The sequence below is a fragment of the Passer montanus genome, unplaced genomic scaffold (genome assembly GCF_014805655.1).
Source record: "Passer montanus isolate IOZ18808 unplaced genomic scaffold, ASM1480565v1 scaffold8, whole genome shotgun sequence".
Lineage (NCBI taxonomy): Eukaryota > Metazoa > Chordata > Aves > Passeriformes > Passeridae > Passer > Passer montanus.
In genome coordinates, this window is record NW_024373256.1 from 14,919,697 (window position 1) to 14,947,072 (window position 27,376).

The 27,376-nt window shown below is 57.7% G+C and overlaps 1 protein-coding gene across 1 annotated transcript; it reads right to left on the bottom strand.

The window, feature by feature from the left end:
- Positions 1–34: 34 nt before the first annotated feature.
- PPL (periplakin) lies at positions 35–26,423 on the bottom strand. Its single transcript, XM_039731873.1, has 21 exons — positions 26,261–26,423; positions 17,027–17,126; positions 16,041–16,195; positions 15,506–15,626; positions 14,851–14,976; positions 14,500–14,541; positions 14,235–14,396; positions 13,696–13,803; positions 13,138–13,233; positions 12,064–12,186; positions 11,049–11,195; positions 10,281–10,432; positions 9,712–9,809; positions 9,273–9,465; positions 8,394–8,532; positions 6,819–7,012; positions 6,356–6,506; positions 5,994–6,077; positions 5,320–5,436; positions 4,602–4,694; positions 35–3,585 (listed from the first exon to the last, which is right to left on the bottom strand). Exons 1-21 carry the CDS (start codon positions 26,320–26,322, stop codon positions 901–903), a joined length of 5,148 nt encoding a protein of 1,715 aa, XP_039587807.1. The 5' UTR covers positions 26,323–26,423; the 3' UTR covers positions 35–900.
- Positions 26,424–27,376: the final 953 nt, after the last annotated feature.

A 27,376-nucleotide genomic window follows, 5' to 3' on the forward strand; every position in this document is an offset into this window, starting at 1 on the left:
AGGCTGCCATAATTAATGAAAACCAAACACCTTCTAATTGGAACCACTGCATTTTTATTTTGTACTATAAATAGAATTCCCCTCTATTCCCCATTCCCTTACACAAGTAAATGAAACATGTAGCTGCATGTAACTCCATCCAGGAAAACACCAGCACTAACAGCTTTTAACCACGAGTGAAGGAGCTGCCTGTGGGAGGCTCTCTGCATTGGGTTCCCTCGCATGCTGCGCACAACCCCTTGTGTCTGGTGGTTCTGCCATCTCTTCAGGTCCTTTTCCTTGACCTCTGGGGTGTGTGAATGCTCCTTCTGGATCAATGGCTGGTGCCATCAAAGTACACCTTCATTCTTCCCCAGCAGCACAGGCACAGAGGTGAACAAATGGTGGTGGTGAGTGTTGACGTGGTGATTCTGGGCTGAAACCTTGGTTTCCACAGAGCTGGCTTTCTCAGAGGACGAGCCCGTCATTGAGTCAGTTGTCCGCGGTGGGACTGTCTGGCTTATCAACATGCAGCTGATGTAACCAGCTCGTGCTGGTCACCTCAGAGTCACCTGGACCTTCAGTCTCTCTCCTGACACGGCTTCGTACACGACTATGTGAGTAGGAGTTGAGGAAACTGCAGGTTCTACTGAGTCTGTTGGACTTGAGGCACTTCACTGTCCTAAGGCTTTCTCTTGTTTTCTGGTAGGCAGGGAGGAAGAGGGGTTTCAGGAGTTTGGCAGATACTTTCCACTACTGGTGGTGTTTACTGCAGTGTGACAACAAGTGGAGTGGCTGCGTAGCATGGCCGGGGCAGAGGCTGTAGCAGTTGGGAAGACGCGAAGGAGGGCGAGGCTTTGCAGTGATCTGGATGTCTGCAAGGTGCTGCAGCTCTGACTGGCTGCTCTTGAAGTGAAGTTTCTAAAGTGGAGCGAGCGCTGTGTAATTGCTTCCGGACACCAAGACTGCCAGCTCCTGGATGGACATCTCCTTGTTGAGGTAACTGTCGTACTGGGCCGTGGTGAGCCTCCCGCTCTTCAGGGCATCCTCGATGGAGAACTCCCTGCCAGACTTCCTGTCGAGGATCACAGACGACTCCCCGTTGGGACCTTTTATTGAGATCTCCTCCCAGTCACATTCCTGGCTCTTCAGTTTGACAAACAGGCTCCATTCGATGAGGCCAAACACGTGAGCTTCCTCTGGAGACATCTCTTTTCCTGTGTCGGGGTCAATGACCACGATGGAGCGCCTCAGGTGGTTCTCTCGTTGCTCCCTCTTGATAGCCACTGTCTTCAGGCGATTCTGGAGCTGCTCAATCTCTGCATCTTTTTCTCTGGATAACTGCTTCAGATCCTCTAACTCTCTTTCCAAAGCTTGGAACCTGGAGTCCAGGTTTATTCCACTGTCCACGTGGGTCATGTTTCTCAAATCCTGAGCTTCTGTTGCGGTGAGTTCAATCTCTGACTGCAGTCTTCTTGTTTCCATCAGTAGGTTCTGTTTCTCAAGGTGGAGCTTGTGGTTTTCCTCCCTTAACAAGTCTAGCTCCTTTGATGACTTGGAGTTGTTGAATTCCACCTCGGACAGCCTGGTTTCCAGGCGGTTGAGATCTGCATCCAGCTCCCTCTTGCGCCTACTTTCTTCCTCCAGGTTGCTCTTCAGCTTTTGAATCTCATACTCCGTGTCTCCTTTGTCCACTTGGACACTCTCTGAAAAGACCACTTTCTCCTTGACCTCCATCTTCTCCAAAGAAAGGAGCTTCTTTCTCAGGGCTTCTAGCTCGGTTTGCAGGACTTGTCTTCGGTGCTTCTCTTCTTCTAACTCCAGCTTGAGGAGGGAGTGCTCCTTCTCCTGCTGGGGATCTTGCTGAAGGATCACTTTCTGTTTCACAGTCACTCGTTCTGTCGTTTCTCTTTCCTGTTCTTCCAGCTCGTTCAGCCGGATCCTGAGCCTTTGCACCTCCAGCTCGGCCTCCCTGCGGGCCTGTCTCTCCTTCTCCAGCTCCTCGAGCTGCCGCTCCAGCTCGGAGCGTCTCCTCTGCAGCTTGCGCAGCTCCTCACGGAGCCCGTCGATCTGCTTCAGTTCGCTCTCGATGCTCTGGGAGAAGGAGTTCACCTCAGCTTTCAAGGCAGGATCCTGCTCATACTTCACTACTTCCTGTTGGACCACCTTTTCTTTCACCTGGGAAAGTTCTTCCTCCTTCAGTCTTACTTTTTCTTCTTGGAGAAGTCGTTCCCTCTCCAGGTCAATGTGCTTCATTTGTTCGTCTGCCAGCTGCACTCGCAGCGACTCTACCTCCTCTCTAGTCTTGGGGTCTTCCCGAAACTGGAGGATTTCTTGAACAACTTCCTTCATTTGCACTTGAGGTTTGGTGTCTTTCAACGCTTGTATCTCTTGTTTCAGCTGGTAGATCTCCAGGTCAGCTCTTTCGATAGCTCCGGTCCTCTCTATTATCTCCTCCCGGAGTCGCTGTAGCTCCTTTTCGGTTTCTGGATCATTCTTGTACTTAATGACCTCCTTAATGACTTCTTTGACTTCTACCAGGGGCCCTCTGTTCTTGAGAGCAGCCAGTTCGCTCTGGCAGCTCTTCAGCTGTTCGTCCCCACCGCGGTACCTCCTCTCCTGCTCTACCAGCTCCAAGCGAAGGTTGGCAACTTCATTCTCAGCCTTGGGGTCTGGGCGCACAATCTCACGCACTTTCTCCTGAACAACCACCTTGGAGTTCTCCTCCTCCAGCAGCTGGATTTTCCTGAGCAGCTCAGCCTTTTCCCGCTCATTGGAACGGCCCTTGGACTTCTCATCTTCGTACTGGCGCCGGAGCTCGTTCACCTCCCTCTCAATGGCCAAATCTTTCTCCACCTTCAGCACCTCCTTGACGGTGATTTTGCCTTCGGCGATGGCCCGTTCCTTCTCCAGACGCTTGAGCTTTTCCTGGAGGAAGCTGAGCTCTTCCTCGTGCTTCTGCCGAAGGGCGCTTTCCCTCTCCTTGGTCTCCTGCAACATCCGGAATTCCATCTCCAGCTGGGGATCGTTCTGCAGCTTCAGCACCTCCTTCTCCGTCACCTTCTCCTGCTCTTTGTTCTTCTCGCTGGACAGCACAGCAATTTGTTGGCGTAAGAGGATGACTTCACTCTCCCTGGTCCCTTCCTGCCTCCTGAGCTCTTCCAGTTCCTCTTTGAGCTTCAGGATTTCAGCAGCTTGAGCCTTATCTTGTTCAATCCTCAGCACCTCTTTCACTATGTACTCCTGCCCTCCTTCCCTCTTCTCGTGCTCCAGGACTCGCAGCCGGATCTTAAGAGCCTCCAGCTCATCCTGGAGCGCCTGGTTCTTGCGCTGCTCCTCTGCCAGGTTTTGCTGCAGTCTGTGGAAACTCTCTTCCAGCTGGGGGTCAGGCACCTTCTTCAGCAGTTCTTTCTTCACCACAGTTTCTTGGGGCTTCTGATTTTGCAGGTGGACAATGTTGTTCTGAATGGCTTCAATCTCTGCCTCGAGCTGTTGCCGACGCTGAGTCTCGTCCTCGAGCTCCTTCTTCAACTTCCAGACTTCTTCCACAGGCCTTACAGACTTTTTGGTCTGGGCAAAGTCTTGTGTCACCTGAATCTCTGGCTGCTGTTGTTGGCAAAAGGATCAAAAAAAATTAGTGAAAAAAAATCCAGTTAATCACACTTTTGGTGCTTATCATCACAGCATCACAGAATCATTTAGGTTGGAAAAAACCTCCAAGATCATCGAGTCCAACCTGTGACTGATCCTTGTGACTGATCCCCATCTTGCCACCCAGCCCAGAGCACAGAGTGTTATATCCAGTCATTCCTCGGAGACCTCCAGGAATAGTGGAACACATCCACCACCTCCCTGGGCAGCCTGACCACCCTTTCAGTGAAGAAATTTCTCCTGATGTTTAACCTGACCCTCCCCTGGCACTTGAGGGTCTCCCTCTCCTCCTGTCCCTGTTCCCCGGAGCAAAGCCTGACCCCCCCGGCTGTCCCCTCCTGTCAGGAGTTGTGCAGAGCCACAAGGTCCCCCCTGAGCCTCCTTTTCTCCAGGCTGAGCCCCTTTCCACCTCCTCAGTCCCTCCTGGTGCTCCTGACCCTTCCCAGCTCTGTTCCCTTCCCTGGATCCCGTCCAGCCCCTCAGTGTCCTTCTTGTCACAACGAGCCCAGAACTGGACACAGAACTCAAGGTGTCTCAGCAGGGCCAGCCCAGAGGGACAATCACTGCCCTGGTCCTGCTGGCCACTCTTCCTGACCCAGGCCAGGAGATTGGTGCCTCCAACAAAGCAACAGGAGGGAGCTGAGCTGTGGCAAATTCTGAGCAGGGAGCATTTGCAAATGTACTTCTGCAGGTTCCCAGCCTGAGAAATCCTTTCTGCAATGCCTGCTGCTGTCAGAACAAAGCTCTGAGCCACAAGGGACACTAATTCTGCCACAGAATGTCAAAGAAAGTTAAAAACTATGTGGAGCTTCCTAGGATGAGTGGGCAATGGGACTGGGGGTAGTCTGTGTGATTTAAGTGTCTGCTGATTAATGATTTAGGGGGATAAGACACCAACTAGACTTGTTCCCACGTGTCCTTGGGTCCTACCTGTGTCCCTTCAGCATCACCTTGCTCCTGTGATCACTCACCTGTCGCAGGAGGCTCTGGGCAAACTCCAGGTTCTGCAGCCTCTGCTTGTTCACAGCATTCACTTCTGTGTATTTGGCTGCCAGAACAGCTTCCTGCAGAGCAAAAATGTGTTGGGAAGAGCTTGAGAAGGGCAGAAACAACAGGCCCTAAACTGGTAGCTCTGGGTGCTCCTCTAAAAACCTGCAGCAGTGAACTGTTGAGTTTTGGGAGAGGGAGAAGGATTCTCATACACAGACACACTCATGGTCATACTGTGGTTTTTTTCTACTCAAGATAAGCAAAACCAGGTGCAGTTAGAACCAGGTGAGGAAGAACCAGGTGAACTTTTGCCTGCCTCTATAGGCAGGGTGAGTTTGAGGCAGGTAGCAAACAGATCTTGCATAAGTAAGTAGCTTGTGGCCTCATCTCACTGCAAGTATTTCTATCTTTGGTGGTGAAATCTCTCTAAAAATCTAGAGAAGAGAAAAACTTCCACGTTTTTGGCTTTTTTCCTCATTTTTCCCTTCCAAAAGTGTTAAATCCAGAGTTTTTCCTCCCTCATTCTGGCCAGTCCAGTTCAAAAAAATGATGAAAAATCCCTTCCTCCTGATTCCCTGTCCTTCCCTGTGGTCCCCTGTGGGACCGAGGTCCTGACAGTAAGTGTAGATGTTTGCAGACCCCCAGTGGTCCTGTGAGCTGCCCTCTGCTTTGGCTCTCCTGTGGCCAGCCCTTGCTTACCTCCTCCTTCACTTTGGCAGCTGGGGACTGCAGCCTGGGCTTCTTGCTGGTGTAGCCATTCCGGCCGTTCTCCAGGTCCAGGATGGACCGCAGCTTCTCAGCCTCCAACTCGTAGTCCTGTGCCAAGACATTCCCAGCAGAAATGTGAAACTGCTGCATCCCCTTCACACACGGGCTCCTCCTAAGCTGCCCTGGCTTTAACAACTTCACCCCTTGACCCGTCTTTTGGGAAGGCCACAAAACCCCACCCTCTGCTCTGGAGCCAGGCTGGCAGAGCTGGGGGTGCTCACCTGCAGAGGAGAAGGCTCCAGGGACACCTCAGAGCCCCTGCCAGGGCCTAAAGGGGCTCCAGGAGAGCTGCAGAGGGACTGGGGACAAGGCATGGAGGGACAGGACACAGGGAATGGCTCCCACTGCCAGAGGGCAGGGCTGGATGGGATATTGGGAAGGAATTGTTCCCTGGGAGGGTGGGCAGGCCCTGGCACAGGGTGCCCAGAGCAGCTGTGGCTGCCCCTGGATCCCTGGCAGTGCCCAAGGCCAGGTTGGATGGTGCTTGGAATAACAGGAGGTGTTGCTGTCCATGGCAGGGGGTGGAATGAGATGGGCTGTAGGGTCTCTTCCAACCCAAACACTGTGTTTCTCTGTTCTCTCACAGGCAGAATTTCAGCCCTTACCTTCACTGCCTGCTGGTACTGCTGAGCTGTGGCAGAGACCTTCTGCACCTCCTGTTCCTTGCTTGCAATGTCACTGAGCAGTGCCTGGGTACACAGAGATACAGGTCAGAGGCAACACAACATCCAAATGCATCCTTCAGCCTTTTTGGGAGTTACCATTAAAATCACAACCCTGAGAATTCCAACCACCTTGAGCAGCCCTGCTTTGTGTGAACAAGGCACAAGAGGACCACGGGACCTTAGAGCCCAAGAATAAATCTAATAAACATTTATATTTTTCTATTTGATGTTCAGGAGCTATCTAAGCTCTGTTTCTGTTAGTCTTGTTCCCTCTTTTCTCCCTGTGGATCTCTGGGAATTACCGCTTGGCTCTTGAGCTTCATCTCCACTTGCTGGATGTTGTCAGTCTCCTGGGGCTCATAGTTGGGGATGTTGCACAGGAACTGGTTCACCTTGTCATAGTTGGCACGGTAGTTGGAGTAGGCACTTTTTGCTTTCTGCAGGGTTTGCGTTCTGTGGGGGAAACCAGCTCAGCTTCAGTTCTGTCCCATCTCCTGCGCCTGCTGCAGACACCTCCTAACCCATCCCGCCTCCCCTGCTCCCCAAAGACATGGATTTGAGCCAGGTTGTTCTCTTGGCACCTCTTCTGCAAGAGAACTAAGCCTTGTTTTCCCAGCTCTACCCAGCCAGCACATGCCAGCAACCTCTCCCTCTTCCTCCTCGGGCCTCCCTGGAAGCCCTTCTGCAGCTCCTCCTTCCCAGGACCATGGTGTGCCTCCTCCAGCTCCACAGCAGCCATGCCTGCTCTGCTGCCTGTGCCCTCACCTGTGGTCGATCTGCTTGCTGAGGTTGTTGAAGCGCTGGTTGAGCTTGTAGAGCTCTGCCTCCTGGCGCTCGATGTCAGGGCAGTGCTCCTGGAACTTGCTGGCCAGGGTGTTGGAGCACGTCTTGGTCCTCTGCAGGTTCTGCTCGGCTTCACTGAGCAGGAACTTCTTGGACTGGAGCTCGCTGCCCATGGCCTGTGGGGGAAGAAGCAGGAGAGGGTGATTCTCTGGGGTTTCACACTGCTGTCACCCACATTGACTCCAGCAACTGCACTGGAGTGCAGGCCTGAGCTGCAGCAGTGCCACCAGTTGTGGAAAGAAACAAGCTCAAGGCTTACATGGTGAGCAGAACCACCTGGTAAACCTGACAGGGAGAAAAGCTACCTCTTACTCCCCCTCGACCTTTAAAAATAACTATGCAAAGTGCAGAATAGCTGCTGCTCTTCATGCAAGGCTTAGATCCTGTTCTTGCCAGTGCAGCAGCTGTGGAAGGAGCAGTGAAAGCTCTTCCGTGTTAGTCTGAGCTTGGGGTTTCATGCAAAAGCTGAAGGAGCACAGAAAATTCTGGCCTAGCCAGTTCTTGGTCTTTCTATACTGGCAGAATTGCCAGTTTGGGTAATTTTTCCAAGCAATAACTGTTCTCAAAGCCTTGCCAGGCCCATCTTTCCAGTATCAGGCCACTGAGCTGCTTTTCCAGACCATTTTATCCTTCACTTCTCTAAGAATCACGGAAGGTTTTAGTTTGGAAAAAACTTAAAGCTCATCTCATTCCACCCCTGCCATGGCAGGGACACCTTCCACTGCCCCAGGCTGCTCCAAGCCCTGCCCAGCCTGGCCTTGGGCACTGCCAGGGATCCAGGGGCAGCCACAGCTGCTCTGGGCACCCTGTGCCAGGGCCTGCCCACCCTCACAGAGCAGAATTTCTTCCTAATATGTAATTTAAATATTTTCTCTTTTAGTTTTAAGTCATTCCTCTTGTCCTGCCAGTATCTGCCCATGTAAAAAGTCTCCCTCCCCCTTTTTTATAAGCCTCCTTTAGGCCCTGGAAGGGGCTCTAAGGACTCCTGGAGCTTTCTCTCCTCCAGGTGAGCACCCCCAGCTCTCCCAGCCTGGCTCCAGAGCAGAGAGGCTCCAGCCCTGAGAGTGTTTTCCCTGGACATGCTCCAACAGGTCCACGTCTTTCTTGTGCTGAGGACTCCAGGCCTGGACACAGCCCTGCTGTGGGAGGGTCTCACAAGAGCAGTGTAGAGAGGGAATCCATCTGCATTAGTCCTTTCATCAAATCACAAGACTTCAAGTGGGATTTGATTTTATTTGATTTGGTTTGATTTGATTTGATTTGATTTGATTTGATTTGATTTGATTTGATTTGATTTGACTTGACTTGACTTGATTTGATTTGAGGTGTTTGTGCCTGAAGCAGGTGGGGATCACTGCAGTCAAGGTGAGTTCTCACCCCCAGCTGGGGGAGCCCATCCTGTCACCAACAGGTCCAAGCTTAGGAGTTGAGCAGGAATCACCACATCTTTTGGAAAGTTTTTGCACGTGCAGCACACAAACAGGGCAGGAAACTCACCAGCAGCTCTTCCTTCTTCCTGTCCACCACCCTCAAGTCCTCTGGTACCGTGTCATCTATGACCAGCTTGTTCTCATAGGTTGACAGCAGGTCTCGGCCTTGCTGGAGGCTCCTCTCCAGGTTTGTGGCCACCTCAACTCTGTAAGGACACAAGGAAGATGTTTAAGCACTCCTGCACCCTCCTCCTGCAGAATCCTGTCACTGTCATATTTTCTGAAAAATCCTTTTGCCAGGATTTTTCTCCTGAGAAGCCTGAGAAAAGGAATGCGAACAAGAACTCGGTGATGGCTGTGGCATGTGGTCTGGAGATGGTTTACCAAGAGGTGCATCTTAGATTGGTCTCACGTGAGTTGGTTTTACTTAATGACCAATCACAGCCAGCTTGTCGGACTCTCTGTCATGAGTTTTTTATTATTCATTCCTTTCCTAGCCTTCTGATGAAATCCTTTCTTCTATTCTTTTAGTATAGCATAATATAATATAATATAATATAATATAATATAATATAATATAATATAATATACACTGGAGCCTGGAGGAGCAGGTCCACAAGGAGAAACTGCCTCGGACCACGAGGGTTTTCCTGTTCCTCTCTGAGCTGGTGATAGTGGTGGCAAAGTTAACTGTGCTCAGATGATGGGCAGGATCAAAACCTGAGGGCTCCCTCCTCATCCTCACAGCCACCACCTGCAGCCATCACCTTTTTCCCATTTGACTGAGCTGGGCCAGAAGCAAGGCAAAGGTTTTTGGCTTCTGAGGCTGCTCAGAGGGCTGCTCCCCATCTCTACTGGAAGAAGCTGTGAGCATCCCTCCACATGCCATTTCCAGGGCTCAGGGAGCACCCTAAGCACCCTCGGCTTAGAGAACCCCACTGGGGACCTTTGGGAGCCCCGTCCCTCAGCCCCCAGCCCCACCTTGAGGTCCTTGGAGCGCTCGGTGCTGTCCTGCACCGCCCGGCTCTGCTCCAGCGGCGGCCGCAGGTTTGCTGTTATCGCTTTCTCCTGCTTGTCCAGGTCACTGTTGACTTTCTCCAGCCCTGCCAGGAGCTGGCGACCCCGAACTGATGCAGCATCTGGACAAGAGGACACCAGATTAAAGCTGGTTGGAGCTGGGTGTGGGCTCAGTCCCACTGGTGAGTGCCAAACCCTCATCCTGCTGCACTCCCTGAGCCTGGCCTGCTGTGACCACAGCCTGGCTGCTCCACCCCCCACCCAACCAGCACTGTTGTCCCCAGGACCCTTTGGGAGCATCCCCAAAAGATGTTCCACCACCCAAGTTCAAGCCTTTTTGTGCCCCAGGCTGCCCTCCAGCCCCACACCTCCAATGCTGTCTGCCTTCAGCCCCTCATAGCGCTGCTGGAGAACATTCTTGCAGTTGTTGGTCTTCTCCTTCACGGCCACATAGTGCTTGGCAATTCTGCAGAACGGGACAGCAGGAGGTCAGTCAGACTCTGAGCCTCTCCATCACCCTGGCGCTGCTCCAGGAAGGAGCTCCAGCTCTGGAGCGGTTCTGGGGGCTGCTCCCTCGAGGCAGCCATGAAGCAGGAGGGGGAAAAAGTACCCTCACCCCATGCTAGGGTAGAGCAGTGTCTTCATTCGAACAGGGGAGAGGCAGCCAGGCAGGAACCTGCCGGCTGAGGGAGGGGCGGGCAGCTCCCCGTGCCATAATGGGGAGCAGGGGGAACCCGGGTGGCCGTGAGCCGGCCCCCTTTGCCAGCTGGGATCTTGTGAGCAAGCAGGAAGGGGCAGGAATCCTTCGGGAGGAAGCCTGAGGCTTCGAGAAGGCAGAGCTTCACTGTGGGAATCGCTGGGGCGCCGGAGGGGGTGCAGGGCCTGGGGCTGGGGCAGGCAGGGGCAGCGGGGCTGTCCCGGCCGGGCTGGCACGTACTGCTCTGCCAGGGCGATCGCTTCGGGGTCGGGCGGGGGGATCATGAAGCAGACCCCGGGGGCGCTGATGGTGTCTCCTGCGCTGTCGGCCACTTCCCAGAGGTCGCCGCTGTTCCTGTGCAGGGTGTAGTGGGCTCCGCGGCTGATCTGGCCCTGGGGACAGAAGCGGTCACAGCAGCACGGCCGGAACCTGCCGGGGCAGGGCTGGCACAGCCCCGAGCCCTGCTCCCGGCTCCTCCGGGAGCCTGCCCCTGCAGAACCTCGTGTGCCTGCTCCTCCCTGCCCGCAGCCTGTGCCTCTTGCGACAGCCGCGGCAAGCGAATTCCCACTCGGGCAGAGATGAGGAGGCGTTTCCAGGGCTGTGCCCTGCCTTTCCTTTCCGGAGAAGCAGGCAGCTGAGTTAGCTGGAGCTGCTGGCCCCTGTCCCACCCCTGGCGCTCCCGCGGTGGCTGCCGGCTCGGCTGTCCCATCCCTGAGCCCTCAGCCCGAGCCGGTGGGGATGGGGGGATGCGGGCTGGGAGCGGCCGGTGGCGCGTTCCTTTGGTCAGGAACACGCCGGGACACCAGCTCAGGGAGCGTGGGAATGTGACAGAGCTGTGCTGTCGCAACCTCCCCCGGGTGTGTGAGCGGCAGCGAGGCTGCCTTTCCCCCAGACCCCTCCTGCTCCTCCGCTGCAAAACCTGCTCTCCCCACCTTTGGGGACCTTTGCCTCGTTCCCACTGCTTGGGAAAAGCCGCTGCTTGCCCGGTGCCGTGCCGTGCCCCCGTACCTGCTCGCCCTCGAACTCGCAGAGCGCCTCCACGGCGATGGGCTGCGGCGGCGGCTGCCGGCGGTAGCGCAGCGGCAGCACCTGCCGGCTGCGCTCCTGCAGCGACTGCACCACGGCCTCGTACTTCTCCAGGGCCTTCTCCTGGTCCTGGCACGGGCAACAACAAGGAACGGTAGGAAAACGGGATGAACGAACTGCTGGGCTCTCACAGCCAGAGGAGAGCTCGTTCCCACGCAGCCGGAGCAGAGGCTGTGGCTGCAGGCACCTCCTGCAGCCCTGTGTGCCTGTTCCAGGTGCTCCTGCACACTCCTGCCTGCTTTTACAGCCGGGCTGAGGGCTGGGACCATGCCAGGGGGTGCCATGGCAGCGGACACTGACAGGGCTCCCTGGTGCCCGGCCCACAGTGGCGTGGCTGTGTGCTGGTGCACAGCCCCACTCCCAGCTCTGATTCCAGCCCTGTCACAAGGCTCTCCAGCAGCTGCTCTGTTTCTAGCCCTGAAGGTGGAGATCCCGAGATGCTGAGGGGGATACAGGAGGAGAGGGGACAGCTCTTGGGAAGATCTGTCAGCTATCCCAGGACACCTGCATCAGCTGGGCCTGCTGCAGCATGCTCGGGCTTGGGCTTGGATTTGGGCTTGGATTTAGGCTTAGGCTCGGGCTCAGGCCCAGCACAGCCCTTCCCAAGTGGGTGATCTCCAGCCCAGCTCATGGCAGCACAGCGAGTTCCACAACCTCCTCTGGCAGCAGGTCTAATTATGCTCCCACCCCTAACGAGTGCTAACTCAATGAGAGAACAAATAAAAACCAGCCCAGTGAGCAATTACGTTGCTAGGGGAGAGGCAATCTCTAGCCAGGGGGGAAGGAAGCTCTGGGGAAGGCCAGGCACAGAGAGGCAGCAGCTCCCCACGGAGAAATCTGGGCCAGGTGCCCACACGGGCAGGGACATCCCTGTGCCAGTGCAGGGGCACAGTGGCTGCTGCTGCTGCCTGCCCTGCAGCGCTGCCTGCAGACTCACATCCAGCTCCCGGAGGAGGGACTCCAGCTGGTATCTGTCCTTGAACTCCGGGCTGAATTTTTGGTCCAGGTCTGTATCCACCTTCTTCAAAAGCTCCTGAGCATCCTTGCTGTCCTTCTGAAACTGCAGAGAGGGAAAGTTTCTTGTGAGAGAGGATCCTGCTGAAACATGGAGCAGAGCCTGCATGGTTTTCACACAGCCACCAGGAGCTACTCTGGGCATCTGAACTCTAGAATATGTGGAGAAAGGCCAGGGATCACTATTTCCCTTGCTCAGGACATCAGATTGAAGGAAACAACAAGCAGGAAGGAGCAGCTTATTCCACACAGAGCTGTTAAGTCCCACCTTTCCCTGCCCTCACTTTTGTTTCACTGGGACAGCATCACCACGGTGTGTGGTGCCACCACTGCCAGCGCCAGCAGAAGGAAGAGCCAAGCCCTTCCACACACAAACCATCCCCTGGGGCAGCTGTTCTGGCAGCTCCCCACAAAAGGAAGGCACTGCCTGGGCTGGGCACCACAGCTGAGCTTTGGCAGGAGACTCATCGGGTGGTGAACACGCCCAGGCTGTGGGAGAGGAATGCAGCCCGACCTGCTCCCCTGCAGAGCCTCCCTGGCTGTCAGATGCCATTTATCCAGCAGACATCTGTCTGCCCAGCTCAGCTGGGACACTCAGCCCCTGTGCCCGGCTCCCCGGGGCAGCTGGGACTTCCTACATGGACCTGTTCTGCTTCCCAGAGGAGCATGCAAGCTCTCCCCGTGCCCTGTTAGGGGGTGAGGGATCTCTGCTGTCCTGGGGACAAGGAAGCTGATACTGACTGTGGCTCATGACACTTCTGCTGGAGCAGAAGCTTTCTGCAAGTCATGCTTTGGCTAAGCAATCACTTGCCTTTGGTGCCTGAGCAATTATGACTTGTGTTCTCTCAGCTCTCCTGGCCTTAAAAATCCTGAGTTTAGAGCACTCCATCTCTTCTACCCAGTTTCCAGAGTAGCAGGAATTTTTATATTCTAGGATCTCCTGCATCCCAGCACCTGCTCTCTGGGCTCCAAGTCACTGCCCCCGGGGATGTGGTACCTTGTGGAAGTCCTCCATGAACTTCAGGTGGCTCTCCTCGCAGATCAGCAGGTTCAGGTACTCCTTCCAGTCAGCGTGCACGGCCTCAATGTGAGCCTGCAACACAGGGGTGCAGGGGACATCAGCAGGACCCCCGTGGCAGGGGAAGCCTGAACTGCCCCAGCTGCATCCTGAGTGAGCAGCTCTTTGGCTGCCTCTGGAGCCACCCAGATGCTCTCAGGGGGAGCCCAGGATGGGAATACCCAAGGCTGGGATGATCCCATGGCACATCCTTGTGTCCATCCTCCCACCAAACAGGGGAGAGTTCCACCATAGTTTATCCTCTCTAGGTGGGCACAGGGTAATTGCCACAGGAATGAGGAAGATGGGAAGAGCTCCTTAGGTTTATCTTTCCTCCTCCTGTGGTGTTTACACATCTGCAAGTGAAGGAGGCTTTTCCCCCCTTGGCATCTCAGGAACTAAGGTCACGAGTGGTGTTGGCACTGGGTCCCACTCTGGAGAAGGGCTGGGTGAGTTGCCCATGCTCCAGGGGGGCTGGGACCCATCCCTGGTGCTCACCTCGATGGCATTCTTCCCAGGGTGGTTCTGGGCCAGCAGCTGATCCCCATCAGCGTGCAGCTTGTTGATGGCCTCCTCCTTCTCCTCCAGCTTCCGATGGATGAAGTTCTGGATGGAGAGAGGTGAGACATTGATTCCCACGAAACAGAGGGGACCCTGCCTGCAGTCTGGGGCTGAGCAGCTCCACAACACAGTGTGCTGTTCCCCACTGCAGCTTTCACTTTTCCTTCCCTTGCAGATGTTGCTAAAGATGTGAGTGCTGCCAAGCCAGCACTGGGATGAAGAACAGGAGGGTGAGGGAGCTGTCCCTGTCGTGGGGACACTTCCACATCACATTATCTTTGGCAGAGGTAAGGATTAACCCCACTATCCCTGTACAATCAGCTGCACATCTCAAAGCCCTTCACAATAGGTTGGCAGAGACTGGGGCACGGGAGAGGGACCATTTCCTGCCCCCATGCAGCTGCCCTGGCGCCGTGCCCAGCTCCCTGTGCCCAGCAGCAGCCGGAGCAGGGCCCGGCTGTGGGGAGCACACCGACCTCGTACTGGCGGCGCCGGCTGGGGTAGTCCAAGTTTTGGTCGCTCCAGTCGTAATGGGTCCTGTCCTTGGCCTGCTGATCCAGCCAGTAGAGCTTGTTGGTGCAGCGCTGCATGTAATCCTGCAGCGAGTTCAGGTCCTGCTGCCGCTGCTGGGAGCCGGCCTGCGGAGGGGCACAGGGACAGCTCAGCCCAAAGCTCCTCTCTGTGTCCCCAACCAGGGACCCCTCCAGGAGGGCTCTGCCCCAGGATCCCAGGGGCTCTTACCAGCAGCTTCTGGTATTTGGTTTGGAAGTCGCTCATGTTTTCCTGGAGGAGGAGCAAGGCAAGGGTTAGGAGAGGTGGCTGGAGAGCAGTGCTCTGACAGGGGCTCGAGGGTGCACAGGGATGTGGGTTTAGGCTGGAGGGGGATGTGGTTTATGGGATTTGCCTCATTGCAAAGCCAGAGCTGGTGTGTGATGCTGTGCTCTCAGGCTGGGAACGGATCTGGGCACCCACCCAAACCTGCCCCAGGCTGTAGCACCTTGGATGGTGGGACAAGGACACCCTGCCCTTCATCCAGGGCTCAGGGCAGGGCTGACCCTGCAGGGCAGCAGGGAGAGGGGCAGGAGAGCTGACCTTGCTTCCTTCCTTGACGATGTGTGGCCCGATGGCCATGACCTCGTTGTGGAAGATGTTGTGCTCTTCTACTTGGCTGTTGACCAGCGGCAGGTCAGTCCCAAAGCCTTTGCTGCTCAGTGCATCCTGGGGGGCACAGGAGGTGGGGTTAGCAATGGGGGAATGGGGGGAGGCTGCCAAGAGCTAGGAAGCTCCTCTTGGAGGTGGCCGGAGCTGGGCGTGGGTGGGCTCCAGTGGCTGCAGTGTATGGATGCCCCAGGAGCGTGTGGGTGAAATCAGCTGTGCTGGAGGGCAGCCATGGGAAAACCAGTTTGGGGGGTTAAACCCTTCTCTGGCTGGAAGAGTGCAGGGAGTGGGATAAAATGAAAAATAAAGGCTGTGGACTAGAGCCTAAAGCAGGTGGTGACTGGGGATGCTGAGGCCAGGAGCGGTGTCACCTCGAGCACTGACTCCTGGTGCCACAGCAGCCAGCCTTGTCCCACCAGCTCTGCCCCTCCCGTGCCACCCAGCTGTTTGCAGCTCCCACTATGGAGCAGCTCCCACTATGGAGCTGCCCAGAAGTTTTCCTGGAGCCAGGTTCTCCATGGGGAGCTGCAGGAGTCCCTGCCCAGCTGGTGCTGCTGGCCAGGCAATGACACTGTTGGCCCCTTGGTACCTGTTTCTCCTCGATCACTGTTGACCAGTTGACCTGGGGCTCGATGTGCTGCAGGGGGAAGTTGTAGATCTGCTCGTGTTTCACACGCAGGTTTGCCACGCGCTCCTTCAGCTGCCGGATGCTGTGGGAAGGGAGAGGTGAGGGTGGCATGCAGGATGTGGGCATGGCTGGCACCAGCATTGGTGGGTGTAGCTGATCCTCTCCAGGCCCCGTGGATGGCGGGCTGTGCTTAGGGGAGAGCCCAGGCAGGCTGGCAGCAGCTGTGCTGTGCCCTCTGCCAGGGGCTGCTCCTGTGGCTGTGAGCTCAGGGCAGGCTGGACCTGGGGCACAGTGTGGGGCACAGTGGGCAGGTGCCACATTGCCATCATGTCACACTCCCCGTGCCCAGGATGGCGTGGGTCACACACCCTCATGGGAGTTGGGATCAGAGGAGCCCCTGGTGACCCCCCCACTGCAGGCAGCAGCTGAGCAGAGCCCCTGGAGAGGCCTCCCCCTCGCCCAAGGGCTCTGGGGACAGTGTCCCCGTGGCACTCACTCTTCTGTGATCATGTCCCCCTGGGGGTGCTTCATGTGCCGGGCCACGGCCGCGTCCCCGTCCAGCACGTAGAGCAGCTTGTCTGACTCGGAGAGTTTCTGTGCTGTCAGCTCCTTGTACTGCGCCAGCTGGCACGCCTTGATCTTGTGCAGGTCCTGAGCAGTGGGGACAGGAGGAAGGGTCACCTCTGGGTGGCCAAGAGGTCATCCCAGCCTGCTCTTCCCTGGCACTGGAGAGGAGCAGGAGCTCTGCTGTCTCCCATCCTCCTGGGATGGATTTTACTTTCCCCTCTCCTGTCACAGGATCATTGAATGGTTTGGGTTGGAAGGGACCTTAAAGACCATCCAGCTCCAACTCCTTGCCACGGGCAGGGACACCTTCCACTTGACAAGGTTGCCCCAGTCTCAGCTGCTGGGGATGGGCTGGGGAGCTGCATCACCTCGGGATGCATCCTTTGGGACCAGGATGGTTCAGGCCTCTCCTCCTCCACCCCAGCTCCCTGCTGGGATGCACACCCCCACTCTGCACAGTCCTGTCCCCTGGGTAGGGGGGAATTTGGGGGGGTCCTGTTGCCTGGAACACCCTCCCACAAGCAGGAGGGACCCCAATAACCCTTAAATGACCCCTGCAGATCATCACAATCCAGGTACCAGTGCAGGGCTGGCAGCCACCCACACCTGCCTAGGAGAGGAAGGGAGAGCCCAGGAGGTGCCCAGGGCTGGGGCAGGAGGCAGAGGGGCCCCCTGGGTAGGGGGGAATTTGGGGGGGCCTGTTGCCTGGAACACCCTCCCACCCTCTTCCCACAAGCAGGAGGGACCCCAATAACCCTTAAATGACCCCTGCAGATCATCACAATCCAGGTACCAGTGCAGGGCTGGCAGCCACCCACACCTGCCTAGGAGAGGAAGGGAGAGCCCAGGAGGTGCCCAGGGCTGGGGCAGGAGGCAGAGGGGAGAGCCTGTGAGTGGGGACCGTGCCTTGCTTACATTTTGCATTCGGGAGTCGGTCTCCACGATGTTTTTCTCCACCTGGTCAGCATTTTTCTGCAGGCGCTCGATGAGCTCGGTCAGCTCTTTGCTGGAGATGCTGGGGAGAGAAGGGGGGGTCTCGTCACCCCACAGAGGCAGCCACAGCCCCCGGGGTGCCCGGGGGTGCCGTGACCCCGGGGGTGGCCGGGGGCCAGCGCAGCCTGCCAGGCACTGCAGCTGTGTGTGACTCACTGCTGCCTTCCAGCTCCTTCCAAAATACTCGGCCAGTGGGCCAGGAGGGGGTGGGGGATGGCTGGAAACGGGAGCGATGCCTGAGCCTCCCTCGGCTTCGGAGCAGGAAAGAAAACAGTTCTTTGCAGGGACAGGGAGAGAATCACAGAGTATCCCCAGCTGGAAGGGGCTCACAAGGATCATCAGCTCCTGGCCCCAACAATCCCACCCTGTGCCTGAGAAGGGGGGTCTGGTGTGGAAAAAGTGGAAAAAAGGGAAGAAGTGGAGCTGGAGCAGCAGGGAGGCCCTGGCCCCGTGCCCACAGGGCAAGTGGCCCCTTGGAGGCTGCTGCCCCTGGGCAGCCCCTGCCCTGCCCCTCCGTGCCACGCTCAGGGCTTCCCTCCCTGCCGGGGTTATTCACACTTCAGCCCGGGAAAGGGATGGGCACTGGGCACACACGTTGCATCTCTTGCAGTGCTGGTTTTGCTCCCAGGGTGACACTGGCCGGGCTGGCAGGGTGCAGGGCCTCCCCAAATGTTCCCATCCAAGTGCAGGGACGGCGGAGCTGGAGCAGAGGCAGAACAACCCGTGACGCAGCCTCTGCATTGCTGGGGTTATTTTAAACATTTCGTCTCGTGTCTGCCACTTTGGCTGCAAGGAGAGGCTGCAGCATGCCAGGGCCAGCTCCAGGGGCGTGTGCCAGGCACTGCCCACAGCTCTCCCACCCCTGACCAGCAGCAGGAGCAGGGTGTGCCCCCCAAATCCCTGCAGCCAGAGGGAGCTGGGGCTGCTGGCAAGGCTGGGGTACCCCAGCTGTGCTGCTTTGCCACCTGGGCTGGCTCAATCCAGTCCCAACCACCTTCATACGAGTCTTAATGACCTCGTTATGTGGTGGCAGAGCTAATCTTTATGTGGCACTTGGAAGTGTCAGTTGCTGCTGGAGCAGCTGGAGAGGACAGGGGGGCTGGCTGGGGGAGCAGCAGCATCCCAGCAGGGCTGGCTCATGGCACAGGGTTCCTGCATCCCCAGGCAGAATCATGGAATTGTAAAGGCTGGAAAACCCTCGAAGTACATCGAGTCCACCCATTCCCTCAGCACTGACAAGGCCACCACTAACCCATGTTCCCAAATGCCACATCCATGTGGCTTTTAAATCCCTTCAGGAACAGTGACCCCACCACTGCCTAGGCAGCTGTGCCAGTGCCTGACCACCTTTGGCATGAAGGAATATTCCCAATATCCAATCTAAACCTCCCCTGGCACAGCTTGGGGTCGTTTCCCCTTGTCCTGTCCCAGTTCTCTGGGAGCAGAGCCCAACCCCCCCAGCTGTCCCCTCCTGTCAGGAGCTGTGCAGAGCCACAAGGTCCCCCCTGAGCCTCCTTTTCTCCAGGCTGAGCCCCTTTCCAGCTCCCTGAGCCCCTCCTGGAGCTCCAGCCCGTTCCCCAGCTCTGTTCCCAGCCCAGACCTGACCCCAGAATTGGTGCTGCAGCTCCCCCAGGACTCTGGTGCTGAATTTCAGGACCTGTTCCTGCCTGCCCCGTGTGCTGTCGCTTCAGTGCAGCAGAACAAACCCAAACCCCAGCTCTGGGCTTGTTCCTCCCTACCTCAAACCTGCCCCAGGCTGCGGGAGCCTTGTGGCATCCAACAGCTCCAGAAAAGTTCACACTTCCCTGGGAAGTTCTGCTATGGGCATGGTTTACACTGCTTGTTTTCTTTTTATAGAAGCTGCATCATCAGGATGGTACTCAGAGGTTTGTGCCTGTCACTGTGCCTGCTGCCTGCCTGGCACCTCCTGCACCAGCAGCACTGAACCCAGTGGGCATTCCTGGGCAGAGGAGACAAGGAGGGGTCGTTGGGAGTCATGGTTGCAATAATTCCAGGGGTGATTCTCATTCTGTGCTCAATAATCACAGCTGGAGGGTGCAGGTGCACAGGGACATGGGGTGTGGGTGGCTGGCTCTGGCTCCAGTGGTAGAAGCAGCTCCTCAAAATCCACTTTGGGGTTTCTTCCAGCCTTCCCCACCCCACAGAAAGCAGGGCAGAAGTCGGGTGCAGTCAGTGCTTTGGAGCGGGTGACTGAAATGTGCCGCACGTGTTTGGGTCTCTTCGGGTGATGGTTGCTCAGAGCTGGCACCTCCTGCATCCTGGCAGAGCTTGTGGCCACCGAGGAGCCTCCCTCACCTCCCACCCGTGCTCTGGAGGCCACGTGAGCTTGGAGGTGAGAGGTTCATCATGCAGGGGGGAGCTGGCTTTGCTCACTGTGGGGCCGGGAGCTGGGCTGGCACTGAGCTGGGCACAGCTGGAAGCTCCTGCTGGCTCCTGTCCTTGGCCCTGCCTTGGTCTCAGTGACTCCAGCACGTCCAGTGACTCCTGAAGTCCAAACTTCAGGGTTTCAGCATGGATGGGAACACCATCCTAAAACCCAGCAGAAGTCTGAGCTTTTTCTAGTTCTAGTTTTGACTGAAACCTCTGAATTGTAGGGAGGAAATAAACCTAAAGCAGGGATTTTTTGGATGCATGGCTGTGGTTGAGGCTGCTGACCTGGAGAGCTGAGCTGGAGCCTCAGCCCAGCCTTTTGCTCACTTTGCATCAGCAAAACTGATCTCAGGTTCTGGAAGCAGCGAGGGCAGCACCCAGCCCTGACCCTCCCTCACTGCCCAGCCACTTTGGGTGGGGGTGAGCCCCTGGTCCCCTTCCCTCTGCTCCTCTCTCAGGCTGGAGCCACGAGCTCTCCTCATCCCTGTCATCACCTGTGCCCTGCCAGCCCCTTCCCAAGCTGGGGGTGCTGGCCCTGGAGCCCCCTCCTGCCCTCAATGACTCTGAGAACCCAGGGCTGGGGCAGAGTCACCCTCCAGCCCCTGGCACCTGGGGACAGTGACATCCCTGCTCCATCACTGGAGCAGGCGAGGGGCTGGGGGAGGGCAGGGAAGGGCCATTCCCCATGTTGGAGTTGGTTTGCCTGGTGATGCAGAGGCTGCAGTGTCTGGGTGACCAGGGCACAGAGATTCAGCCTTGCCCAGAGCAGGCAAGGGCGTGCAGGAGGTGACGTGGGCATGGCTGGGCTCTCCTGACACACCTGAAAACCTCTGTGGTTCAACTGAGAGTCACCAGCTGAGGCTGTGGGACAGGGAACTCTCACAAAAGCTCCCATGGGAGCTGCACCTCAAACTGCAGTGCTGGGGAGCTGCTCCTGTGCTGCCCTGAGCTCAGCTGTGCTCCACAGCCCGGTGCTGCTGCAGTGCAGGGGTAACAAGAGTGCAGGAATAAACAGAAATAAGAGAGAACGGGAAACTCTCACGTGAGATCTCTCTTATTTGTGTGTTTATTTCTCCACTTTGGTGTCACTTTATCAATCAGCTTGGACATCACTGATGTGAGAACTGTTAATTACTATCAGGCCTGTTAATTACCCACCTGTCCCTGCCACAGCTGGGGCAGTGTGGATAAGCCAGAGGAGGAGCACAGTCCCTGCATCCAGCTGGATGTCAAACAGGGAAAGCTGAAGCCTGGCTGGGATCTCCAGCCAGGGGATGGAGGAGTTTGGCTTCATCTGCTGTGAGGAGGAAGATGCTGGAGTGCCAGGAAAAGGAGGAATGGCTCCCACTGCCAGAGGGCAGGGCTGGATGGGATACTGGGAAGGGATTCTTCCCTGCAAGGGTGGGCAGCCCCTGGCACAGGGTGCCCAGAGCAGCTGTGGCTGCCCCTGGATCCCTGGCAGTGCCCAAGGCCAGGCTGGGCAGGACTTGGAACAGCCTGGGATAGTGGAAGGTGTCCCTGCCATGGCAGGGGTGGGATGAGAAGAGCTTGAAGCTCCCTTACAGCCCAACCCATTCCATGATTCTGTGCAGGAGAAGCACAGATGGATGGGCAAAGCAGTGAGGAAGCCTTGGCTGTCCCAGGAAAAGTGTGTGGATGGGACTGAGGGGATGTGGCTCCTTTGGGAAGCTGCCAGGAAGAGCCATGGATGCATCCAGGCTTTGGAGCAGAGCTGCTGGCAGGGGATGCCAGGGCCAAAACGCAGGCTGGGGGGTGGCTGGAGCATGGAGCAGGCTGGGCAGGGAGGGAGAAGGGCAGGATTTGGCCAGAGCCCAGCTGGGATGGGCAGCACACACGAGACTGAGCAGAGCCGGGAGCGAAGGTGCCCAGGGCACAGCACGGGGGGAATGCAGAGCTCTTCTGCTGGAATAGATAAGGCTTTGTTTGAGAGATGAAAAAAATAAATAAAAGCTTGGAAAAACTGGCTTTGCCATTTCCGGAGAACTTTTACATTCTCTGGTCAGGAAGGAAAAAATGATCTCTCATGGAAAGCTGTGCTCAGCACAAGAGTTGATTTTTGTCAGTGAAGGACCCCAGGTCATTCCCGTGGGGAATGGGAGCTGGTGTTGGGGTTTCTCTCAACTGAAGGACCAGGAGGAAGCAGCTGCACCCTGGCAGACAGCTCTTCATCCATGTACCACAAGTCTGCCCTCAAGACCTTGCTTTCAGTGGGGTTCAGGTGTTCCTGAAGGCTATGGGGGGATTTTTAGGGTTCAGGTTTTTCTTTCTTCTGTTTTCTTAGGGTTTTGGTGATTTTTGTTGGTATTTTAGTTGGGGTATTTTTATTAAGAGAGGTTCTCAACAGACAAATATGATGATAATTATTGTAATGTGAAAACTTTGCTGCTAAAACCTGAATTTTCCTCTATTCCTTTTTCTTTTTCTCTTCTCATTAGGTTTCATCCTCACTGCTAAGAGCAGGTTTTGGAGCAAACCTCCCCGAGATCAGTTTCTCCAGGATGTGCAAAGGTCTTGTGCTTGCTGGCAGGTGGTAGAAAATCCCTTTGATTTCTCAAGTTTCCTTTTTTCCAAACAAGGAGGCTGTTTCCTTACTCCCTCCAAGGGAGGATGCTCAGACTCTCCTGAGTTTTGACCACTCCAGCTGCCTGAGTTTCCTGGCCAGGCTCCTGCTGGGGATTTGTCCCATGAGCCTGATCCTTGCTGGGAGGGTTATGGGAAGGGACAGGGAATTATCCTGTCCTGCTCAGGGACACTGCTCTCCTGGCAGGAAACCTTCCCATCCCAGAGGCTTCTCCTGGAGGATGGTTTGGCCAGAGCCAGGGGAGCTGGGTGAGGACGGGGTCTGATCCCACCACGGGAGGATCAGCAGAGCAGGCAGTGCCCACCCACTGCTGCTCTCACTTCCATCCCCGTTCAGTGCCCATTTACAGAGATTTCATAGAAAGCTCTCCCGTGCCAGCCCTGCTGCTGGAGGAATTAAACTGAATGAATCCTCCAGAAGGCCACAGCACAGAGCTATAAATGTCCTTCAAGCTGCGCCAGCCACAGCTCCCACTGCATGAAATTTTCTCTTGCTGCTTTTAATGACACTGGAGTGAAACTGTGGCAGGGTAGAGAGCACAAGGGCTGGGCTCTGGCTACGGCAGTTCAGGTTTGGGAGAGATTAGGATCTGGCTGAAAACTCCGAGCAGACTCCTGTCAAGCTGCCCACGTCAGGGTGTAGCTGGACAGCAGGGCTGCTGTGCTCAGCCCAGCCTGTTCCAGCTGTATTTATCTTCCCTCGTAGCAATGGTGATATTTCATTGTAATCTGCATGGAAATGAGGGCAGAACCGGGGCTCGCTCCGCCCTCAGCCTCAGCAGCTCCTGACTCACCTGCTGACTGCAGCCCTTCCAAACAGCCCCTGGAAACGGGGGCCAGCCCTGCAGGCAGAGCTCTCCCAGTGCCTGCACCCCTCTTATCTGGGGAGCGACACTGCTGAGCTGGGAATTCTCCTGGGTGGGTGCTCTCACCCCGAGGACCCCGAAAACTTTCCTGCTGGCAGGAGGGAGAGTTTCTGCAGCAGCTGCGAAGGCTGAACTGCTTTTTATAATAAAATTATCAAATGGTTTGAATTAGATGGGCAGGGACCCCTTTCACTATCCCAGGTAGCTCCAAGCTCCATCCAGCCTGGCCCTGGGCACTTCAGTGAGGGCACCTCCCTCACTGCTCTCTACCTGCCAAGCCTGGACTATCAGAAGAAGAAGAAGAAGCCAACCTGCTGTGTTCTGAGCATGGCAAGTGTTTGAGGAACGTGGTGTGGAAGGAGGTTGATGATTTTCCCCATGCTGTGGCTCTGTGCAAGGCTTGTGCCTTCCCTTCCAGGGACACACATCCATGTGACAAGGCAGTGGTCACGGCTGAATTCCCAGGGCCTTTCCTCTCTCAGGGATGAGAGCAGAATAGAGCAATCAAGTCCATGAGACTAAAGAGATGTCACCATCATCCTCCAGGATCCCCAGCCAAGGCAGGGAGATGCCCAGGGCTGGATGGGGATGGCTACTGAGCCTGGAGGTCTCGAGGCCAGGCAGATCACAGAGCTGCAGCAGGTATTCCTAAGGGCAGACCTGGCCCCTGGTGCTGCTGGATCCTGAGGGCCACTTTGGGGGTGGGACAGGGTGGCTGTCACATCCAGGGCACAAAGAGTTGTTCATGGGGAGGTTGCAGCACCTGGCTTGGGTGCCAGTGCTGTTCATGGAGGTGTTCCCCTCCTGGGCAGGCTTTGTCCCGAGGCTGAGGAAGCCCCGAGGCTCCCACGGCTCCTCTCCGGGCTCTGTCCTGCTGCCGGCCGATGCGCCCCGGGCAGCCCCTGCCTCCCCCGGCTGAGCCCGTGGCCGTGGCTCCCGGGGCTGGAGGACACGCTCCGGTGCCCCTGTCTCTTGCCAGACCGGTGCTGGGCTCTCGGCTGTCCCTGGGTGCTTTGAAGGCTCCGTCAGGCAGCGCCCTGGCACCGCGCCCTGCCCGGGCCGGGGCCGCGCTCCGCGGTGGCGAAATCCCGGTCCCTGCTGGCGGCGGGGGCGGGCGCTGCCTTTTGGGAGTGTTGCTGTGTTTTCCTGGCAGCAGAGCGGGGCGGGAGCCGCCCGGGAGCCTGGCAGTGCCTGGAGCAGGGGCCGGGGAGCAGCTCCTCGCTTCTTCGCAATCCTCCTCCAGCGAGTTGTTCAACCGGTCGGGCACCGGCTTCCCCATCTTGATGGTGGGGCTGTTTCCACACGGTGGGAGTGTTCCCTGGATTCACAGATGTTTGTAAACTCCAAGGCAGGAATTAACAAATTGGGGCTAATAAGCACAGCTCTCCCCGAGGTGTGCACGGACAGCCGGGGCGCAGGGAGGGAGGGAGGGAGGGAGGGTGGCCCGGGGCACAGCCCCGCGCTGCTTCCTCAGCCACCAGCAGCCAGAAAAGCAGAGGTTTCGGCCTGGCCCGCAGCCTCCGGAGGTGCTCTGGCACCTGCCCAGGGCCGCTGGGCTGCAGGCAGGGCGGTGAGGAAGTTTCTTCCTTCCTGCGCCGATCCCGGCGGATGGAGGGAGCGCGGGGTGCCCAGGGCTGGCCGCAGCCCCCGGTGGGCACCGCGCAGTGCGGCTCTGTCTCCTCCTGCTTCACAGCATCCTCCCGGTCCGAGCTGCCAGCCCCGCCGCGGGTTCTCGCTCTGCAGCCGCCCAGACTGCCCCGGAGCTCAGAACGCGCCCGGCTCTCGGCACCATCCTTCCTTCTTTCCTTCCTTCCCCCGAGGGAGGTGCGGAGCCTCCGAGGGCTCCGTGCCACCCCCGCCTCGTCCTGCCTGCCCTCCCCGGGGCAGGTCTGGCAGCAGAGCCGTGCCCCGGGCTTCGGGAGCCTGGGCGGCCCCGCCGAGCCAGCCGGGCTGCCGGGGAGCCTTGCCCGGGGCTCCGGGAGAGGGAGCTCAGCGATGCCCGGTGCCAGGGCAGCAGCGGGCACTGCCACCGCCCCGCTCCCGCGGGCACGGAGCCGCCAGGGCTCCCCTGCCTGGGAAATGTGGCGCTTCTGGGCTGGCTGTCCCTCTCCGGGCCCTCGAAGCCCCTGCAGCAGCTCCCCAGCTTCCTTCCCCAAGGAGGATTTTTGGGAGAGGGCGGCTGCTCGGACTCCACCAGCCAGGACTGGTGCCGGTGGAAGGAATGGAAGGGGATGAAGAGCCACGGGCTGGGATCATGAATCCTCGAATCACTCAAAATCCTGGAGCACGCCACATGCTCCAGAGCCCCTGCAGCTCCTCTGGGAAACACAGGACACGTTTCTGAGTTAACCCCAACATCCACCTCTGTGGAAAAACATCCCGGTGCAGGCAGGGGCTGGGGACTGTCCACCGTCCAGCCCAGAGAGGCTGAGCCTTGCTGCGGAGGGATTTTTACACCTTTTCCCTTTTATCAGTGACCTTTCACAGGGTGCATTCAACACCCTGCTTTTCTTTTCTTTTTTTTTTTTTTCCTTTTCTTTCTTTTTTTTTTTTTTTTTTTTAACCAACCAGTACTACCGAAACGCGTCCCCACCCCGTCGGAGGGAGCCGAGGAAACGATGGACTAAAACCTCGGTCCGCAGGGAACAGGGGCGAAGGTGGAGAACAACCAGACTATTTTCCCCTAAAATGTGACCCAGCACACAGCTGAGAAGAGAAGGAACCTGCTCGCCGGAGCTGCTGCGATGGGAGGGGAGCTGGGAGACGCAACCTCTGTGCCCACAGCCGGCGCAGGAGACGGACCCAGCTCGGGGAGGAGCTGCCACTTCCCGGGGGGGGCAAACACCGGAGCTCCCACTCGGCTCTCAGGGCTCCACCAGCACTCAGATGGTGCCCGCACCTCGAGCATGCCACACTCCAGGGCTCCTCACCTCGGGAGTGCCCACTCCTCGGGGGGTGCCCACACTTCAGGGTGCCCACACCTCGGTGGTGCCCACACCTCCAGGGGCACCCACTCCTTGGGAGGTGCCGACACTTCGCGGTTCCACACCTCGGGGGTTCTCACACTCGAGGGTGTCCGCACCTGGGGGATTCCCATTCCTCGAGGATTCCCGCTCCTCGGGGGGGTTCCCACTCCTCGGGGGGGTTCCCACTCCTCGGGGGGGTTCCCGCTCCTCGGGGGGATCAGCTCCGCCGAGCCCCGGCGCGGAGCGGGGGATGCTGCGGGACGGGATCCGTGCCACCCCCGGGCTCTGCTCGTCCCGGGAGGAGCGGGGCTGCCCGAGGCCGGCTCACTCACCTTTTCTTCTGCACGGAGGGGCTGTATTTCCCTTTGTTGCGTTTCCTGAAGAGCGAGTGCATCGCGTCCCCGCACGGCGCCCGCCGCGCTCCTCCTGCCCGTGCCCGCCGCCGCCCGCAGCCTCTGCGCCGCCACCGGGCCGGGCCCCGCCGGGAGGCGGGACGGGGCTGCACCGCCTCTGCCTCCTCCTGCCTCCTCCTGCCTCCTCCCGCTCCTGCCCCGCTGCCCGCCCCGCCCCTCCCAGCCCGCAGCATCCCCCCCTGGTTTTGGGGCGCCCGGGAAGGGTCGCGGCAGGGTTGGAGCCCCCGATGTGCAGGGCCGGCCTGACACCCCCAGGGCCGGGCACGGCGGTCCCTGGTCAGCGGGGCCGTCACGGGGGCTGCGGCTCCTCCCGGGCCGTCTCTGTCTGGGGATGAGCGGCGCTCGGAGCGTCCCTGCTCCTTCCAGTGACATCGGGACACCTCCAGTCCTTTCACACGACAGACACGGAGGGGCTGGAGCGTGGCCAGGGAAGGGAACAGAGCACCAGGAGGGGCTCAGGGAGCTGGGAAAGGGGCTCAGCCTGCAGAAAAGGAGGCTCAGGGGGGACCTTGTGGCTCTGCACAGCTCCTGACAGGAGGGGACAGCCAGGGGGGTCGGGCTGTGCTCCCAGGGAACAGGGACAGGACAAGGGGAAATGGCCCCAAGCTGTGCCAGGGGAGGTTTAGACTGGATATTGGGGAAATTCCTTCATGCAAAAAGTGGTCAGGCACTGGCACAGCTGCCCAGGCAGTGTTCCTGAAGGGATTTAAAAGCCACATGGATGTGGCACTTGGGGACACGGTTCAGGGGTGGCCTTGTCAGTGCTGAGGGAATGGGTGCACTCGATGTACTTCGAGGGTTTTCCAGCAATTACAACTCCATGATTCTGCCTGGGGATGCAGGTTTACATTGGATATTGGGAAAATTCCTTCACGGACAGGGTGGTCAGGCCCTGGCACAGCTGCCCGGGGATGTGGTGGCGTCCCCATCCCTGGGGGGATTCAAAAGCCGTGGGGATGTGGCACTTGGGGACAGGGTTAGTGGCACATAGATGGTGCTGGGGGAGTGGTTGGACGTGGTGATCTTACAGATCTG

Excerpts from the sequence above, each read along its gene's own strand:
- PPL (XM_039731873.1), bottom strand. The coding sequence starts at position 26,322 with ATGCACTCGCTCTTCAGGAAACGCAACAAAGGGAAATACAGCCCCTCC. Across the intron at positions 13,804-14,234 it reads GCCGGCGCCGCCAGTACGAG|AACTTCATCCATCGGAAGCT; the intron begins GTCGGTGTGCTC and ends CTCTCCATCCAG. Across the intron at positions 11,196-12,063 it reads CCCTCCTCCGGGAGCTGGAT|GACCAGGAGAAGGCCCTGGA; the intron begins GTGAGTCTGCAG and ends TGCCCGTGCCAG.